Source organism: Belonocnema kinseyi, chromosome 5 (genome assembly GCF_010883055.1).
Source record: "Belonocnema kinseyi isolate 2016_QV_RU_SX_M_011 chromosome 5, B_treatae_v1, whole genome shotgun sequence".
Classification (NCBI taxonomy): domain Eukaryota; kingdom Metazoa; phylum Arthropoda; class Insecta; order Hymenoptera; family Cynipidae; genus Belonocnema; species Belonocnema kinseyi.
Window position 1 is genome coordinate 113752595 of NC_046661.1, and position 19562 is coordinate 113772156.

The 19562-nt window shown below is 27.7% G+C and overlaps 1 protein-coding gene across 1 annotated transcript; it reads left to right on the forward strand.

Annotated features, from left to right (window-relative positions):
* Positions 1-751: 751 nt before the first annotated feature.
* On the forward strand, positions 752-19264 carry LOC117173843 (lipase 3-like). The gene is made up of 9 exons (XM_033362490.1): positions 752-902; positions 8524-8615; positions 11137-11335; positions 11500-11614; positions 15580-15826; positions 18381-18539; positions 18620-18704; positions 18787-18929; positions 19097-19264. Exons 1-9 carry the CDS (start codon positions 752-754, stop codon positions 19262-19264), a joined length of 1359 nt encoding a protein of 452 aa, XP_033218381.1.
* The last annotated feature ends 298 nt before the right edge of the window (positions 19265-19562 follow it).

Sequence of the window (19562 nt, forward strand, 5' to 3'; positions counted from 1 at the left end):
ATAAACATCCTGGTCCTCAACATCCTGTTTCTCGACATCGTGATCCTCAACGTAGCGCTTCTTATACTATAAATTTTGAAAATACTGAAATTTCCAATATAAATTCTGAAAATGTTGGTACATATAATATAAATTTTCAAGATACTGATTCTTATTATCCTGTTACTCAATATCCTCACCCTGACGTAGAAATATCTTCGAGGCCACCTTCTTCATCTCCTAGGGATATCATTCATAAAGCACCTGGTGAATGATTTTGTTTTATTTAACGAAGTTGGATCTTTGGGATTTAATAACCAAAGGAAACAGTGATTTCAGTGAGAAGGGTGGTAAATCCAATAATTTTAAAAGAATTGTTTTTGTAACAAAATTTATGAACGAAATAATGGTTGACAGTAAAAGTATTAATTAGAGCACACTGTGTACAATACTTTGGCCTATGATCTCTCACTTTTGAGCATTCAAGTGTAACCAATGACCCTTAATGACCAAGAAATGACATATGACCCTTCACAAGTCTGCGGTGATTTGAGAAAACGCCGTTAACTGTAAAGAATCGAGAAATGAGTTTTTTATATCGTTGGAATCGTGAAGAAAAGATGCACCTGATTATTAAAATAATTTTTTTAAATTGCTAATAACTTTTTAAATAATTATTGCTAAATTTCGGGAAAACGCCGTTAACTGCCAAATTTGGCGAGTCGTGACTTGGAAGGAGGCCGTAACTGACCATTAACTGCAGGCTCAAATCATGGACGTCACAGAAAAATTCGAGAAAAAGCTGCAACGGGCAGACACGGACTTTACTAAATTACCGGACGGTGATGTCGAACCTTCGTTATTTCGAAGAGGTCCATACGCACTTACAGCGTTCTCCAGAATCATCAAACCCCAAGAAAAAGGTATGTAATTCGAGAAACGCTGTAACTGCATTTATTTTGAGCTACGAAATTCTTTTGCCGTAAAAAGGCGTTTTCTCAAATTACGGCAGGCCTTTTTCTAATGTTCGTGATTCGAAGAGAGACGTAACTGCTATTTACGGCGTTTTCTTAATTTTAGCATCCTACTCAACACCGTTAACTGCATTTTAGATAATTAATTAACATTTTTAAATATTTTTTTTGCAAAAATGAAAAGTTTATATGCAACTTAGTCAAGAACCACAAAAAACGGCAGAAAATGAATTAGAATCCGCGATACACGTGAATAAAGATTCCAACAGTTTTCGTCGATTTTCTCGGCTTCGTTGATTTTGCAGTTAACGGTCTTTTCTGAAATCACGGCAGAGTTGAGTTCTGGTCTTTGAATGTCGACCCCTTTCTTTTGGCGTATGATCAATTCAAAATAATGCTAAAAAATTCATAATTTGGAATAATTATTATTGACCCCTTTCTACCAGTACGGAAAAAATTTGCCTCTTCGTACCGTAATTTCGTAATAAGACGACCTACTTTTAACAAAAATAATGCAAGGTAAAGTAGGTGGACTCTACGTCAACTGTTCATAGAAATTCTTATATCGGCATTGGATTTGGTTGCAATTTAGGATAAATAATTGCTTGGTGTAAAAAATGTCTCCGAATAGTACGAGTCACTACATTTTTTATTTTTAAAAACTTAAAGTTAATATTTCTTATCATCAGAACCTGCAAGTTAATATTGTTGAATCGTTTCAAGAAATACAAATCAATATTTTTTATTTTTATAAACTACAGGTCAATATTTTGTACTATGCGGTTAAAAATTTATCTGTTTCCAGGCAATTTAACTTACCCGAATTTTAATTAATAAAGTCTTTAGGATTTTTTTTTTATTTTAGAAAACTTTTTCTCTGGACCTCATCTTAAAATTTGGTTTGATCAACCACTGGAAAAAATAAGAGACTCGCTGAGGATAGAAGTGTATAGGAAAGAAATGCAGAAGCGAAATTTTAGGCCAGAAGTTTTATTCCAATTTTTTCCGAAATTATTCTACAATTATCTATTTTATCAGGTCTAAAAATTAAATTCATACATTATTGGTATCTTATCAGAAAATAAAAACCTTGGAGTGTTATTCAAAGCTACTCGAAATGTTAATTTTATTTATTTGTTTGAGGTCTAAAATAAATAAATAAATAAATAAACTCCCTAATGATTTTATTAATTAAAATTTGAGCAAGGCAAACTGCTCAGATATCTTTTTGATACACCTATTCCATTAAAACGACAGAATTAATTTTAGGGGCTGATAAAATGCCAATTTGTAAATCAGACCCAGAGATAGCAATTTTGAAAAAAGGAATAATTTCTACAAAAAAATGGAATAAAAATTCCGCCCTAAAATTTCGCTTTTACATTTATTTCTGATACACTCGTGTCCTCAGCGAGCCTCTAATTTATGTCAGTGGTTGATCAAACCAAATTTTGAGATGAGATCCAGCAAAAACATTTTCTAAAATAAAAAAAATCCCTAGAAAATTTATGAATTAAAATTCGTGCAAGTTATATTGCTTCGAGATATCTTTTTAATACGCCCATACAATCAAAATGACTCAGAATTAATTTTAGGCTGATCAATCCCTAGTGTTGGGATACGGTCCAGAGATTACGATTTTCCAATAATGTTGATTGAAATGCACCAGCTGAAATGCACCAATTCTATCTGCATTTCCTGATGTGTAGTTCGTCTAGGATCGATCTGTGAAAAAAACAATGGAAATAAATTCAGAAATTCAGAAATAATGTGTTCCTTATTAAAATGATTAACAAGTAATTATTGTTTAAATTATTACTACCGACACTGTCAGTAATAAACGCACAAAACCACAAAACATTTCTTTGGCGAAGAATAATCAATCTAAAGTATAATAAACATGTGGGGCCAATCTGTCATTACTTCGAAGTTATGTTTAGTTTCACCTTATTGCCCTAATCGCTGTAAGTAAATATAGGTAATGTCAATTTAAAGTTTTTGCATGTAATATTATATTCACTTTATTTAAATATATCCTGCCTATTCATAACATTAATCTTTTATGCCGCAAATAAGCGTTAAACATAATTCACTCCTCGCCCACTGGAAGCATAGAATATTATTCCTATTTTATAGTATTTGTCACTCAGCAGCCATTAAATAATTTTATTGGCACAGAAAAGAATTGACGTTTACTTCTCAGTCCACATGTCTCACTTCATTATTAATTAAACACTTTTATTATTTGTAATTACTACATAACATAACCTATTTGTTGACTCTTGTATCCATTTGATATTTCGAACACAACCATGGAAACTCCGATAAACTTTATCCGAAGATGCACGGAATTGACCGAATAGCCGATCCGAATGCAACTTTAAAGGCGCGAAATTAGAAAATTCCCTTGTACAATGGCTTTTCCCCTGCTATTTTGCAATTCGGGTAGGATTCAAGTTCGCCATACATGTAAGCCCCAGCGTGTCCACCCTGTATAAATACAGAATAATTACATAGGCCCCAAGAGAACTAAAAGATGGCATCGAGGGTTCAACGGGTTTAAAACAGGACTAAAACAGTTTCTATTTGGAATTATGCAGGGCTTAAATAGGTTAAAAATTTCAACCCGGGCCAATTCAGAGTTGGTTAACTTTACACGACTCCAGTTTGAAATAATTTAATGATGAAGTTTTCAATTTGAAAGCTGCTTAAGTAAGATATAAAAATGTTTAATTTACAGTATTAAAATATTTGAAAATTAAGAAGCTGTACAAGTAATTTTATTATTTATACTGAACCCACTAAAACTAATATAAGAAGTCAAAAATATTAAAAGCTTCTTCTTTATTCAAAAAATATTAGTTACCAATTATTAATTTAATATTGTTGTACAATCTTAATGATTTAAGATTGATCACAAAGAATTTCATATATATATATTATCAATTTTATACGATTTCTCCTATGTTTTTATAAACTTAAATTAATGATATGAACCAAACAAAAATCAGAATAAATAAAAAAAGCATCTCTACGAAACCAACTGCATGCAGCAAACAGTCTGAATGGGAGCGTTCACATATTACGTAATATAGGGGGAGGGGAGGTCTTGTTTCATTAAGATATGTTATTGGAGGGGGGGTGTTTTTGATTCTAGTACATAACATTTTTTATTGTTTCAAAAAAAAGGTTACTAAATAACTTTACTTCATCATAAAACTTATTGAAAATTTTGTTTAAACATTATTTAGAAGAGAACATTTAAATTTTAACAATTTGGAAAGATTTTAAGGATTTCAAAATTGTTTATGTTAACTCAATTTTGCAGAACGTCAGGAGAATGAAAGAAAAATTCTTAAGATTCATGGGCAAATTTCAAATGACATGTTTTTCTTAATGCATTCTAAGAGCAAATTAAAAATAATTACAAAATATTTTAGATTATTTACTAAAACTTTAGAAAAATTTTGCTATCACACATAACTTTACAATGAAATTGAGTAAGTTTAAGAGATACTCAAAACTTTTTAAATGATTCAAAATTAATAAAAAGTTATACAATATTTGATGAATATTGTAAGCTTTCAAGAAAATGAAAAAAATTCTTTAGCTTCCGAGGAAAAATTAAAATGGTTTTTTATTTTTAGAAATAAATTTTAAGAGGACATTTAAAATATTTCAAACCATTTCAAATGTATTCTAAAATTTCCAAAGAAGAATCTAAAAGATTTCAAGATAATTTAAAAAAAAAAACTTTTCAGAATTTAAGGAAAAAATGTACAAAAAAATTTATATCATTGACAAATAATAGAAGGTTCAACAATAGAGTAGAGGACTCTAAAGCCTTCTAGAGGTTTTATATACATTAAAAATATTTTAAAACTTGTAAGTATTTTTGAAAATTGTTCAAATATTTCACATTTCTTCCAAATTTCAAAAACTCCTAAATATCTTTTCTTGTAATGTAATCTAAGTATTTTATGACATCAATATTTAATGATTGTGAGAGTATTCGAAACTTATGTAATTAATTTAAAAAAAATTAATAGTCGTATCGAAAAACTAAATTTTGTAATTTTGTAATTGAATAAAAAAGACTAAGAGTTGTATAGATCAACTAGAAACAGAACTAAATATCTCTGCAATATTTAGGTCTGGTATTTTTTGTTCAAACAATTTTTTAAACAATTACATCATTTTTTACAGTTCTGCAATTGTTTAACAAATTTTTTAAGTTGAAGAAACACTTAGACGGTTCGAAGATGAATCCAGGAGTGTTTTTAGTTTTTCGATACGACTGTTAGTTTTCTTCAAAACTAATTACATATGTTTTAAACCTACACCTGTGGCAAACATCAAGGTCGTATTATTTATTATTATTAGAATATTATAATATTTAAAAAGAATTTTTTCAACTAAGAATATTTAAAGACGCATTTGATTTCTCAGGAAAATTTGATTGAAATTTTGATTGTTGAATGTGGTAAGTAGGCCGTTTAACATTATTGTCGATTGACATTGATTCCCAATTTAAACACGTGAATTAATCAGCTGCTAAAATCTCATGTATAATGATGAAATTTGAAATGTTACATTACCTGTAGCCAGGGAAAAAACTTGAATCATCTATCTTCCACTTTTTTCTTTCTGCCTGTCATTGAATGTTACATTTATGAAGTGTACAGGTAGAAGGGGAAACAATTTAATATAAGATATTATTAGCTCTACTACGCCTTTCTGATACAGATTGCAAATATATTAATTATATCTTCGCACTGGAAAGTATACATGCGAGTTTATTATTTTTTCTTTTCACAATTGAAAAAAATTATAATATAAAATAAATAGTAATATTAATACAAAATGTTCCTAATTTATAGTATTTACTACCTTAAATGATAGAAAAGGAAAGCAAGAAGAACATTTTTTATAATTGACAAAAATTGATATCTTAACTTCAGAATTCATATATCATACTTTTTACAATATATAGACAATGAAAGCGTCTAATATTTGTTCCAAAATACCAACTTCCGACACTTAATAAAAGATTCGAAATCAGATGCAAATTAGAGGATTTTTGTTCAAAAATACCAATATTCAATGCAAACCAACACTGTAACCTTAAATCGTTCACTGCTGATAAATCTTCTTCGAAATCTATAATGATTGGGGAAGTAAAGTTTCAATTTCTGACATAAAAATACCAATTTCAGGTGAAGCATATCGATTATTACCACAATACTAAACAAAACTTCTTTTAAATTTATCTATTTTTTTTTGTACTTTTGTGCCAGATGTTTCAATATTTCAATATTAATTAATGCTATAATTATTCCCATAAAAAATTTCAGAAAAATTTAATGGTTGATATTCTAAACCAAAAAGATTTTTATTTAAAATATAAATCAATTAAATTGATAAAGAAATGAATTTTCAACAAAGGATATACATTTTTAACCAAAGAAAATAGTTTTGATTTAAAATAATATATTTTCAACCAAACGAATGTATTTTAGACAAAGCTATTTAATAAAGTATTGTTATGAAAATCACGAAGTTTCAACCAAAAAAGATTTTTAGTCAAGGTAAAAAAGATTTAGATTTGTCGAGAAAATACAAAATGATTTTTCAAGATTTCAGATATGTCGAAAAAGTATCTGGAGAATTTCCAAACCATTTTTTTCTTATTTTACAGCATTTTACCAAGTTTGAGGGATAATTTACGTAATTTTAAAGGGCATTTAAAACAATTTTACGATTAGAAACCCTTAACAAAATATATGATCAATTTTCGGAAATCTCTGAAAGTTTATTAATAATTTTATTCTCTTCAAAAATTGTAAAATTAGTAAATATATTTTAAACTGAGCTGAATTATTATTAAAATTTTGTTAAAATCTTTCGGATTAATTTCTGACAATTTTGAATATTTTTTCTAATGTTATCAAATCTATTCCAATCTTCTCTTAAAATTCTCCTAAAAAGCTTCAACATATTATTTTGAAATATTTAAAAATCTACACTTTGCTGTAAACTGGTTGAAATATTTTGAAATATTTAATCATTAAAATTTTCTTAACTTCTGAATATGTTTTAAAACCATTTAAATTTTTCCTCAAATTTATAACAAATTCCGCAAAATTACAAAAATTGCTTAAAATTCTTCCAGATTTCTTTTTAACAATTTAAAAATCTTTTGGAATATTTTGAAATCTTCATAAATACCCTCCTATTATAAATTAGGTAAAAAAAATTATTTTAAATTGTTTGAGAAATCTAATTAGAATTCTTTTATTCTCTTGAAACCCTTGAAAATTCTGAAAAAGCTTCTAAATCTTATGTTTGAAACCTTTAAAAATCTAAATTTTCTTTCAAATTGATTAAAATATTTTAATGTTAAAGATTATTTTTGTAAGTTTTAAAAAATTCCAAATATCTCTTACACTTATTCGAATGTTTTGTAAAATTTTGTAGTCTTGCCAAATTGCGAAATTTTGTTTTAAAATCTTCTGCATTCTTTCACGAAATTTTAGGAAACTGTTCGAAAGGTTTTCAAATGGTTTTAAATCTTTTTAGAAAATTAAGGTTTTGAAATAAAATATCAGTGTAAATTTTTCCTGAAATTTTAAGAAACATGCATTTATCGTCTACAATTCGTTTAACATTTATGAAATCTTTTCAAAACATGTGATCAAAAAGTTGAGAACAGAAATTACTGTCTTTATTAATTAAGAATGATTCACAATGTAAATTTTTGTAATTAGTAATAAATGTTTAGAATTAAAATTCCTCTTTCGGAAATTTCATTCAAAAGAATTCCTGAAAATTAAAAAAGAAAAACTGAAAACATGCACTTGAAGTAATTGTCACGCAGTATGACCGATCAGGTAGTCAACCAAATTGATTACGGGACTTTCGATAATTCCGTTCTACTTTTTTTTTTAGATGATATAAAGTTTTCATCCACAAAGCATTTTTTTAAAATTAGTTCCATTTTCAAAAACTCGAAACTAAATCAGATTCAAAAAATAATTATTGTAACTGAAGAGAGGAAATTATGCAAAAATGTTGTGAACTTTTTTTCTTAGGAAAGTAGATAATCCTCAAATGATTGATGATGAGTCGATTATTCATATGTGTCATTGAATCTTTGCCAATAATAATCTTCGTAACAATGATGTTTTTTTTAACTCAATAATACTTGAACATGTCATTATTTCCTAACTGTTAAATGTGCAATTAAAAGTAGAATCCTGGGGGGTTTAAAATATTTGACACGGATTGATTGCATTTTAAAAATCAGGCAGAGTTTTTTTTATCAATTGTGATTATTGTGTCGATTAGGTGAAGATTACACAAAGATAAATAGAAATTTTTGAGGATTTCTACACAATCGACAACTATACAACATTGAAAAGCGCAGATTCTCGACTATAAATTGATCGGATATACGAGAAGAAAGTAATTTGAAGACTCATTTATATCACGATGTTCAGATTTAATAAGAAATTTGTTGCAATTGCTTTATTCTTATTTATTTCATCGATGAGAGCAACACTGATTCCAGAAGTGGAATATTTGGATTTCCTGGATAAAGTGGATGTGAAAGATATTGTGAAAGCTTTAAAGGAACCCAGTGACGATGCTAAACTTACAACTGTAAGTTTTTAGGAATTTGAAATACATTTATCCAACTTTAATTTGAGATTTCTGTTGCCGACATTTACCGAATTCGAGACCTGTCCAAGGTTCGTGTCCGTGCTATGTTAAAAAACTGATTATTTTTATCATGGATGGGAACCCTTGAATAGCTTAGATGTTGGTAGATGTCAGTTACAGAAGTCCCATGTAAAAAGTGGTTTAGAATATTTAATTTAAATGCATTCTTTATTAAAATAATTTAACCAGAGGGCTTGCAAATTGCGGAAATATTATAGTTTTTTTTAATTTTGTGTGATAGTACGTACAATTTCTTGAAATATTTTGAAACACAAACATTTTCATTTTTTTATTTTTTGTTCTTTGGATTTTTTAAATATCCTAAGAAATTTTTGAAACTTTTCAAATTTCTTGATTTTTCTAAAAAATCCTTTGGAATTCCTTTCAATTTTTGATATTTCTTGGAATATTTGAGAATTACCTGAAATCATTTGTGTGTACAATCTTAGAAATATTTGAATTCTTTTGGAATCTTTAAAATAATATGAAATCTTGTGAAATGTGAAATCCCTTGAAGTTCCTTAAAATCCCATACAATTACTTCAAATTACTTTAAATCTTCTAAAACGGCGTTAAAGTTCTCAAAATACGACGAAATCCTTTATATTCTCTTGTAATCTGAGGAATCTTGCCAAATCTCAACAAAAAAACATCAAAATGCCATAAAATTTTTTGAAATTCATTGATATCCCATGAAATCTCTCGAAATTAAATGAAAACTTTTGAATTATTTTAAATCAAAATCTTGTAACTCTTTATTACTTTATGATATTTCTCACAATTTATTTAATGCCTTGAAATTGCTTGAAATCTTCTAAAATGGCTTGAAATTTAATAAATTCCATTAAATCCTTGAAATTCTCTTGGAATCCTAGAAATCCTCAAAAATATTTAAAAACCCGTGAAATTTCTCGACATTTTTTTGTAATGCCTTGGAATTCCTTAAAATCTCCAAAGGCAAAATCATAATACTCAGCAAGTCCTCCCTGCATGCTCTGTCACGAAAAATAGAGTTCTACGCGAGGTCAAACCGAGTTCGCGCCGGTTATTTTAGAGTATTGAGCGAGCACGTAGCGAGGTTTCAAACAAATATTCAATGTTTCACAATCGCTCGCTAAAGCCTCTTTAATGCTCGCGGAAGCCTACTTATTTCCGAATTCGCAATTTTCGAACGTTTTCGAGGAAAAACGAGGACTAAAAAGCTCTTTCCGACCTCGCGCAGAACTTTATTTTTCGTGACAGAGCATGCAGGGAAGACTTGCCGAATATTAGGATTTGGTCTCGGGCTCTTAAGAGTCCTTTAAATCTTCGAAACGAACGTAAAGTTTATCAAATCACATGAAATCTTTTCAATTTAAAAAAAAATCTTTAGACCGTCATGAAACTTTTGAAATCCCAAAACATTAAAAAAATTGTAATCCCTTCTTTAAAATCAGGTCTTCACTGTTTGCGCTTCCATCCCCCCGAAACCAGTCTAAGGCTATTTGAAGGCAACTTCCGACAATCGACTGAAGGCGAGAGTTTGGTGTAATTGAAACCTTCTAAAATGGCGTAAAATTTTTTAGATTCTCCATCCTTTAAATCTTTAGGAAACGTAGTAATCACTCAAAATCTTTAAAATCCCGTGAAATTTCTTGATATTCCTCATAATCTCATAAAAAACCTTGCAATTTCGTGAGTTGTTTTTAAATCATGCGAAATTCTTTTCAAATGTTATATAAGATTCGAAATCTCACAAAATCCCGTAAAATTGCTTAAAATTCCTTGAAATATTTTTTATTATCTGAAATTTCTTTCAAATACAGTGAACTTCTTCTATAGCGCCGATCTTGGATTTGACGGTGGGTGGGAACTAACTCGCTATAGCTCGCTCCGCTTTTGTTTGTTCATGCCTGAGTGCTTTCCTGAGTGGCAACAGCAGATTCCGCGCATCCCGCGCAGATCCTGTTACACCTATCTACAGTGCGGCGTTATTTCTCTAAAGGGCTATAGACGGGAGGGCTATTTAAGGGTTTCACTGTTCCATAAAATATCCATAATATCGCGAAATATTTAAAATTCATTAAGAATTTTGAGAATTTAAAAAAATTCATTAAAATATAAAATTCGATAAGAATAGAACATCTCGAATAGAAAATAATACATGACATCCTTTAAATTCCTTTGGAATCTTCGAAATCTCATAAATTCATTAAAATCCCGTGACATTCCTTGCCATTCCTTAAAATCCCATGAACACCTTGAAATATTTTAAAATTAAGTACAATTTCTTTCAATTATCATAAAATATTCAAAATGTCGCGAAATATTTAAAATTCATGAACAAATTTGCAAATATTAAAAAATTAATTGAAATGTAAAAGGTTTAAAAAATATATAGAACATAACGAGCAGAAAATAATAATCAGTATTGTTCAATATAATTTTTTTAAAATAAAAATAGATTTTTAATATTTTTTAGGTGGAACTGATTGATAAGTATGGCTACAATCCAGAAACACATACAGTGGTGACTTACGACAAATACATTTTGGAAATGCACAGGATAACTGGTCCCAAAAATAATTCCGATCCCGATGGAAAACCTGCAGTCCTTCTTCTGCATGGAATTTTTATGAGTTCAGCTGATTGGATTATTTTGGGACCAGGAAAAGCCCTTGGTATGCTCGAAAGCACTTTTATATACTGAATTCCATATAATTAAAAAAATTTATGTTAGGTGTATCTAAGTTAATTTTTTTTTAAAACTAATGTATGTTTTATCATTGAATTAAGTTAAAATCAAATCTAAAAATATACATTACAAAACAAATTTTTGGCGTAGGATATATTTTGGCAGATGCTGGATACGATGTTTGGATAGGAAACGTTAGAGGAAATACTTATTGCAGGAAGCATCTTAATTCTGCCATTAATGAAAAAGACTTTTGGTCCTTCAGGTAAAATTGATGTTTTTTTATAAAAGCAGTGAAAAAATTATTTTCCATTATTTTCAAACAAACAATAATATTTTTATTTTATACTTCAATAATGCTCAACTCTCAGATAATATATTGTAGTTCATACCACTTATTATCATTCATAACATATTTCTTTTAGAATAGTTTTAGGAAGTTGCCATTTTTTCTAAAAATGTATCATTTCTATTCACTTTTTAATTAGAGTTTTTTCTAAAATATTCAACTGTTTGTCCAATTTTTACTTAGAGCGAGGTAATAATTATATCTTACAATCATCATTTTTTAAACAAATTATTATTGCTTATCTTATTATGATTACCTTCTCGTTTGAACCAAGTATTATTGTTTATAACTATCTTCTCCTATAATAATGCTAGACTTTTGCGTTTTTTCTGAAATTTTAAACTTTTTGTGCAATTTTTGCTGAGTGAGATAATAATTAATGCAAGTTAAAAAACTGAATTGTTCAAACATTGCATTATTGTTTATAACTATCGTCTCTCATAGTAATGCTGGAAAGTTGAAAGATTTTCCCAAATATTCAGCTTTCCTTCAACTTTTTATTTACGAACATATATTAAATATTAATATTAATAATTTTTCAAAGAAAATGTCTCTTAGTAACTACTTGAAGGAAAATTTACATTTATTATGATCCATATAGAAAATTTTAGAGATATTTCAAATATATGTTTTATTTCAAAAAATTATATTGATAAAGAAGAAAGAGATAGTTTTAAAACTGACACTCTCTTTTTGTTTATTCCCTGTTTGTTCATGACTAAAAAGGCAAAGCAAATTAAAAATTTTTAGAAAAAAGCGCAGATTTTCAGCAATTATCTATGAGAAGTAGGTTATAAACAATAATAATAATTTGTAATCAGTAAGAACTGCAACTATCCAACATGAATATAGGAGAAAATAGTTATAAACAATAATAATTTGTTTAAACAATTAAATGTATAACACTGCAATCATTATTACCTCGCCTTAAATAAAAAGTGGACAAACAGTAAAGATTTCAGAAAAAACACAACTATCAAGCTTTACTATAGGAGAAGATAATTATAAAAAATAATTTTTTTTAAAAACAATTAGGTTCGTTAAATTGAATTCATTATTATCTTGCTTGAAGTAAAAGGTGGATGAAGAATTGAATATTATGAAAAAAACCCCAACTTTCTAGCATTATTCAAAGAGAATATGAATTAAAATAATAATACAATATAAAAACAAGTACTGTTGCTAACTTGAATAAATTATTGCCTCACCTTAATTGAAAACTTTCAAATATGTATGTTGAAAAGTTCGGAAAAACAGCGACTTTCATATACTTATTTATGAGAACATAATAATAAACAATAATAAATTATTTACAAATTTAGGTTTGTTAATTTGCGATAATAATTATTACCTCGCTTAGTGAAAGTGGAAAAAAGTTAAAAAATTCAGAACGAATCGCAACTATCAAGCATTAATAGAGAAGATAATTATAAACAATAATAATTTGTTGAAACAATTTTAATTGAACAATTGAGCAATTTGAAAAAAATGTTGAATATTTCATACAAAATTACAACTTTTCAGAATTATTCAAAAACAATATTATTATTGATAATAAATTGTTCAAACAATCATGCTTGTTAACTTGAATTGATTAATATCGCAACTCTAAGTGAAAAGATTAAAATAGGTAGGAATGTTCAGAAAAAGACCGCGACTTTATAATTCTCTTCTATGAGAGAATTCCTATAAACAATAATAAATTATTAAACAATTCATGTAAACCTCTAATTATGAGTTTATATACATATATATATATATATGTATGTAACTCGTTTGGAACTGTCTACTTTTCGCTCTCGTAGTACAATATAATATTTTGAATAGTAGGTAACTCGAACTGAAACTAAACGTTTTTCTTCCAAATTAGCTATAGAATAGGAATCAAATATGACTTTTTAAATATTAAACGATAAGTCTGTTTTATAGGGCAAAAAAACACATAAAGGAAAAAACGGGTTTTGCGAGTTTTTGGCGCTAATTTTTTTTGCCGTTTCTTTGATGAAAATTATTTCTAATACATGGGTTGCTACTCAAAACTGATAATTAGATGTTTACATACATTTTCCAAACAATTTATTATTGTTTTTAACAATTTTCTCTCAGAATAGAGGTTGAATGTCGTGGTTATTTTTTAAACTTTACCAATTTTTTTTCTATTTTGAAGTACAGTGAGGTAATACTTGATTATTGTTGAGAATATTGATAGTTAAAATAATGTATTATTATTAATAATTTTCTCTTAGAATAATGCTATAGAATTGCAGTTTTTTTAAGCATTTTCCACTTTATGTCTAATTTTTAAGAAGGGCGAGGTCAATAATAATTAACTAAAGTTCAATTAATTAATTCTTTTAACAATTTGTTATTATTGTGAATAATATTATCATTGAATAATGTTAGAAAGTTGCGGTTTTGTCTGAGAAATTCAACTTTCTGTTAATTCGGCACTCAAAGTTTGTTAATCAGTATTGAAACTTAAACAACAATTGTTTAAACAAATTATTATTGTTAAAAACTATCTTAGTTTATAACAATGTTAGACAGTTGCGGTTTTTTCTGGCATATTTCACTTTTTGTCAACTTTTCACTTGCTTAGTGAAGCAATAATTAATGAAAGTTAAGAAACATAATTGTTTAGACAATTGATTATTGATTATAATCAACTTCTTGAGAAAATTGCTAGAAAGTTGCAGTTTTTTCTACATTCTGCAGCTAATGTTATCATTTTCTTTTTGAGTTCATATTTAATGCAAATTAGATAAAAATATCAAATATTAATATTAAATTTAAAAGAGGCTCTTAGTAACTGCTTCAAGGAAAATTTACGTTTACTATGATCCTTTCAGAAAATTTACAAAATATTTCAAATATCTGTTTTATTTCAGAAAAATATATTTACAAAAAAGAAAGAGATTGTTTAAAATATGATTCTATCTAATGTTTATTTATTTTTTGTTTATAACTAGAAAGTTAAATCAAAGTTAAACATTTTAGAAAAAACAGCACTTTCTACTTTTAAAAAACTATTTTTGGTAACTTGCATTAATCATTATCTCACTAAGTGAAAAGTGGGCTAAGAGTTAAAAATTTGAGGAAAAAACGCAACTATCTGGTATTGATATAGATGAAGATAGTTAACTAATAAATTATTAAGTCACTTCAAGTTGAAAATTGACAAATAGTTCACAATTTCAGACAAAACCACAACTTTCTAGTAGTAATTTAGAAGAAGATAGCTATAAACAATAATAATTTGTTCAAAAAATTATTGTTGCTAAATTAAATTACATGTTAACTCACGCCAAGTAAAACGTGTACAAAAAATTAAAAATCTCGGAAAAACCGCAATTTTCAGAATTATTTAAGGACAATATTATTAATTATAATAATAAATAGTTTTAAAATAATAAATTGCTCTAAAAACTCGCAAAACCCATTTTTTTACTTATGGAGGTATTTTGGGACACTATAAAAAACCTATTAGGGTAAAACTTAAAAAGTAATATTTTGTTTGTATTCTATGGTTAATTTTGAAAATAAATGTTGAGTTTCAACTCGATTTAGCTAATACTGACGATTATAAATAAAATGTATAAAAAAGTTGTTTTTTTCTCATGGGAAATACGTTTTCAGCTTCATGGGGTTGCACCACCTCTAAATATAATTTATACATATATTTGTGTAGATTCGAATAAACTTCCGGGCGATGTGTATAAACATTCAAAAGGTACATTTTTCAATGCGTTTTTCGACTACCCTAATCTACAATTATCTCACATTGAAATTAAGTTTTTTCTGAGATTATAGATTTTAATATTAGGCAGTGTCATTATAATTAAATAATAATCTAAATAACTGTGATTATTACTTTTTTTAAGCTGGCACGAAATTGGATCAAGAGATCTACCAGCAATGATCGACTTCATTTTGGAAAAAACTGGAAACAGAAAGATTTTTTATATTGGTCACAGTCAAGGCACTACAAATTTTTTCGTAATGGCTTCTGAATTACCTGAATATAATGATAAAATTATTTCAATGCATGCCTTAGCTCCTGTAGCTTATTGTCAACACATGACAAGTCCGCCTCTTAGATTTCTTTCGATGATCGATCACCAACTTTCGGTAATTTTGTTCTAAAAATATTTTTACATTTGAAAATAAATGATTAAAAACAGAAAGTCAAAAAAGGCCAATTATGTAACAGAATTGCACAAAGAGCCTGCAAAAGCAAGAAAAGTATGTTTACAAAAAGCAGTGTGATCGGCTCAGTAGAGACAACATGACAAAGGAATTTCTCGTTTTAAGGCTTTTTGTGCAATTCTGTTACATAAGCTGACTTATATTAAGTGCATATTTTTATGGAATTGCTCAACGTTTACTAAGGGGTCGGTCAAAAAGTACGCTAACAATTTTGGGCTATTTACTTAAAATACTATATGGAATTCAATATGAAATACTTTTAAGTCCTGAGATTTCAAGTCGAAATATATTGCATTTAAGAAAATTGTTGAATTTTTAACCAAAAAAGATTTTCTACTACTAAAGATAAATTTCATTAATAAATAAATAAATTTTTGAGAATGTTGTTGCATCAACGCAAACACTGGAAGTGTCAAGCAAAAAAAAATGATATTCAACAAATGAGTTGAACTGTTAAAGAATTAGTTAAATTTTCAAGAAAAAAACACAAATTTTTTCACAAATAGTTGAATTTTCAACATAAAAGTTTATTTTTAGCCAAGATAGATGAACTTGAACTAAGTCAGATGGCTTTTCTATCATGAAATATGAATTTTCAATATAAAAAGACGAATTTTTAACAAAACAGTTCGATTTTTAACCAAAAAATATGATGAATTTATCAAATTAGTTGGATTTTAAACCTACAAAGATGGATTTTTAACTAAATGGTCGAATTATCAACAAAATTAATATTCAAATAAAGGCAGTTTGATTTTCAAGCCGAAAATACGAATTTTTTAGAAGACAGTGAAATTTTCAACTAAAAAGTTAATTTTCAAGAAATAAAATAAATGAATTGTTCTACCTAATAATTATTTTTTCAACTTTTAAAGGCTACAATTTCAACGAAAAATTAAATAATTAAAATATCAGATAAAAAAGTTAACTTTTAACCAAAGAAATTGTCACTAAAATAGTAAACTTTTTAATTAAATAGGTAAATATTTAAAAAATGAAATTTTAACATTATGGTTCACGAATTTTCTGCAAAATAGCTGCATTTTTAACCAGAAAGTTAATATTTAACCTAATATAGTTAAATTTTCAACAACAAAGTTCATTATCTACCAAGAAACACGAATTTACAACAAAGTACATTCATTTTATACTAAATTTAATTTTCCACCAAGAAAATTAATGTTGAAACAAAAAACATTACACCAAACTCTCGCTTTCAGGCAAGTGTCGGGGGTTGCCTCCAAATGACCTTGGTCTGATTTCGGGGGACAGAAACGTAAAGAGTGAGGACCCCCTGACTCGTTTCCAATTGGAATATATGTCTATATATATATATATATATATATATATATATAATTTATAAACCACTCTCGCCCTACTCCCCTGAGAAACTGCATGAGCCAGCAGTTATAGGAAAGCTGAGAACGGGGTGACTGAAAGCAAGAATTTGGTTTAATTATATACAAAAAAGTTCAATATTTAGCCAAAAACTGAATTTTCTGTACAAAGTTAATTGTTTACAAAATAGTTAAGATTTCATAAGAACTAAAATTATGAATCACCAACGAAAAAATACATTTTCAAGAAAAGTGTTCAACTCAAAAGATGATTTTTTATACAAGAAAAATAATTTTTTGAAAATGAAATAGTTAAATTTTCAAACGAAGAGAAGAATCTTCAACAACGATAAATGAATTTCTAATAAAGTAGTTTAACTTTCTATCAAATAGTTGCATTTAGACCACAATGCATGACGTCCTAACTAAATATTTATATTTACAACAAAATGATCAAATTTCAAAATAAACAGTAGGATTTTTAATCAAGCCAAAAAATATGAACTTTTTATCAATAATAGTTAGATTTTCTTTTTGAATTCTATTAATTTTGTTCGCATTTAACCGAAAACATGATGAAAATGAGAAAAAGAGGAAGTATCTTGAAAACAGGAGGAAAAAATAAGAATTTTCGAAAAAGGGGGGAAAAGGAAATAGGGGAAAGTGTATGTAAATATTTTCTTTTTTATTTGTAAAATTTGAGAATCTTAAAAACGTTCCTGAGTGCTTTTATTTAATTTTTAAAATGTTTAGTTATCGCAAAATAAATGTCGGTAAGGTAACGTAGTTTATGGACGGTCTATAAATTTTACCATTCTTTTTTTAATTCTTTTATATTTATGAATAATTTCATAATAGGGTAAGAGTAACAGTTCTTGGCACCTCCCCCCCCCCCCTATCACCAATTGTTGGCACCCTTATCTGATTTCGTAGATAATACATTTTTTTAGCCTATGTTATCGCAATTAATCTAATTTTACTATCATTTTCACATAGAATGCATATTGCTATTATTTACTGAAATGAAATATGTATCCAAAATCAAAGAAATCCACTTTGGTTTTTGGCATGCCAATAATAGGTATAAGGTGCCAAGAATTAGTGGTCTTACCCTATTGACGATTAGTTTATGATTTCAGCTCGTGACTAAATTCTTCGGTATGTATGAACTTCGTCTAACAAAAGAATTTTATAACAAGTTTACATCCAAATTCTGTGCCGAAAATTCGATTCTTCAGCCTCTGTGCAGTAATCTTCTCTTTATGATTAGCGGGTTCAATCCAAGTCAAATGAATATGGTAAATTCATTTGTTCATAGAAAATAAAAAATATGAATAATCAGTGCAAAAATTTTTTTATTTGTATCTTTTTTTCTCAGACTTTACTTCCTACTATTTTGGGCCATACTCCAGCAGGCGCATCTGTAAAACAAACTCTCCACTATTCCCAACTCATGAAAAAAAGTATATTTATGTTTATAATTTGAAATCCTTATATAAGAATTAAAACTCAATATAATTTTTAGAATACTGAATATTTTTGCAGATTACTTCAGGCAATATGATTACGGATTTAGTGGCAATTTGAAGAAATATGGAAGATTATCACCTCCTGATTACGATTTGAGTCTAATCACAACACCTGTGATTTTACATTACAGTGCCAATGACTGGCTGGCTCATATAAAGGTACTTTGTTAAACTATACAAAATCTTATTTCAAATTAGAAAAATTTTTAACTTAAAATTTAAAGCAAAAAAAATCTGCAAAATTCTGCAAAATTTTCATAAATTTTTGTAACATATAACGCATTAATTAAATATACAAAACTGATAATGTATGCACATTTTTTCAGGATGTGGAAAGCCTTTATAAAGAACTGGGAAATCCGGTTGCTAAAATTCGAGTTCCTCTGAACGAATTTAACCATTTGGACTTCCTTTGGGCGAAAGATGCAAATACGTTGCTTTATGAAAAAATTTTGGGTTTCATGTCTCTTTACGAGAAAGAAACAATAATTTAATTTATTTTTGATGGTGTTAATGACAAGACTGAAATTATTTCCTTTGAAATAGGTAATTGTACTTAATAATAGCAATTTGATGTATTTATGTTAATGCATTTAGAATTTTAGCAAGTTTTTATTCAATGTATACTAAGTTAAATTTTTGGTAATACGGATAGATTAAAAAAAAATACAATTGAACTTTAGTTTCTAAAAAATTGACTAATTCATTATTAATTTCGGGTTTTAACAAATTAGGAGAATTAATTTAGCCATAAAAAGTTGGATGTTTTAGAAAATATTTGACTTTTAAACC

Coding starts and splice junctions, on each gene's coding strand:
- LOC117173843 (XM_033362490.1), top strand. CDS start 752: ATGGACGTCACAGAAAAATTCGAGAAAAAGCTGCAACGGGCAGACACG. Junction 11,615..15,579: donor AAAGACTTTTGGTCCTTCAG/GTAAAATTGATG, acceptor ACTTTTTTTAAG/CTGGCACGAAATTGGATCAA. Junction 15,827..18,380: donor TGATCGATCACCAACTTTCG/GTAATTTTGTTC, acceptor TTATGATTTCAG/CTCGTGACTAAATTCTTCGG.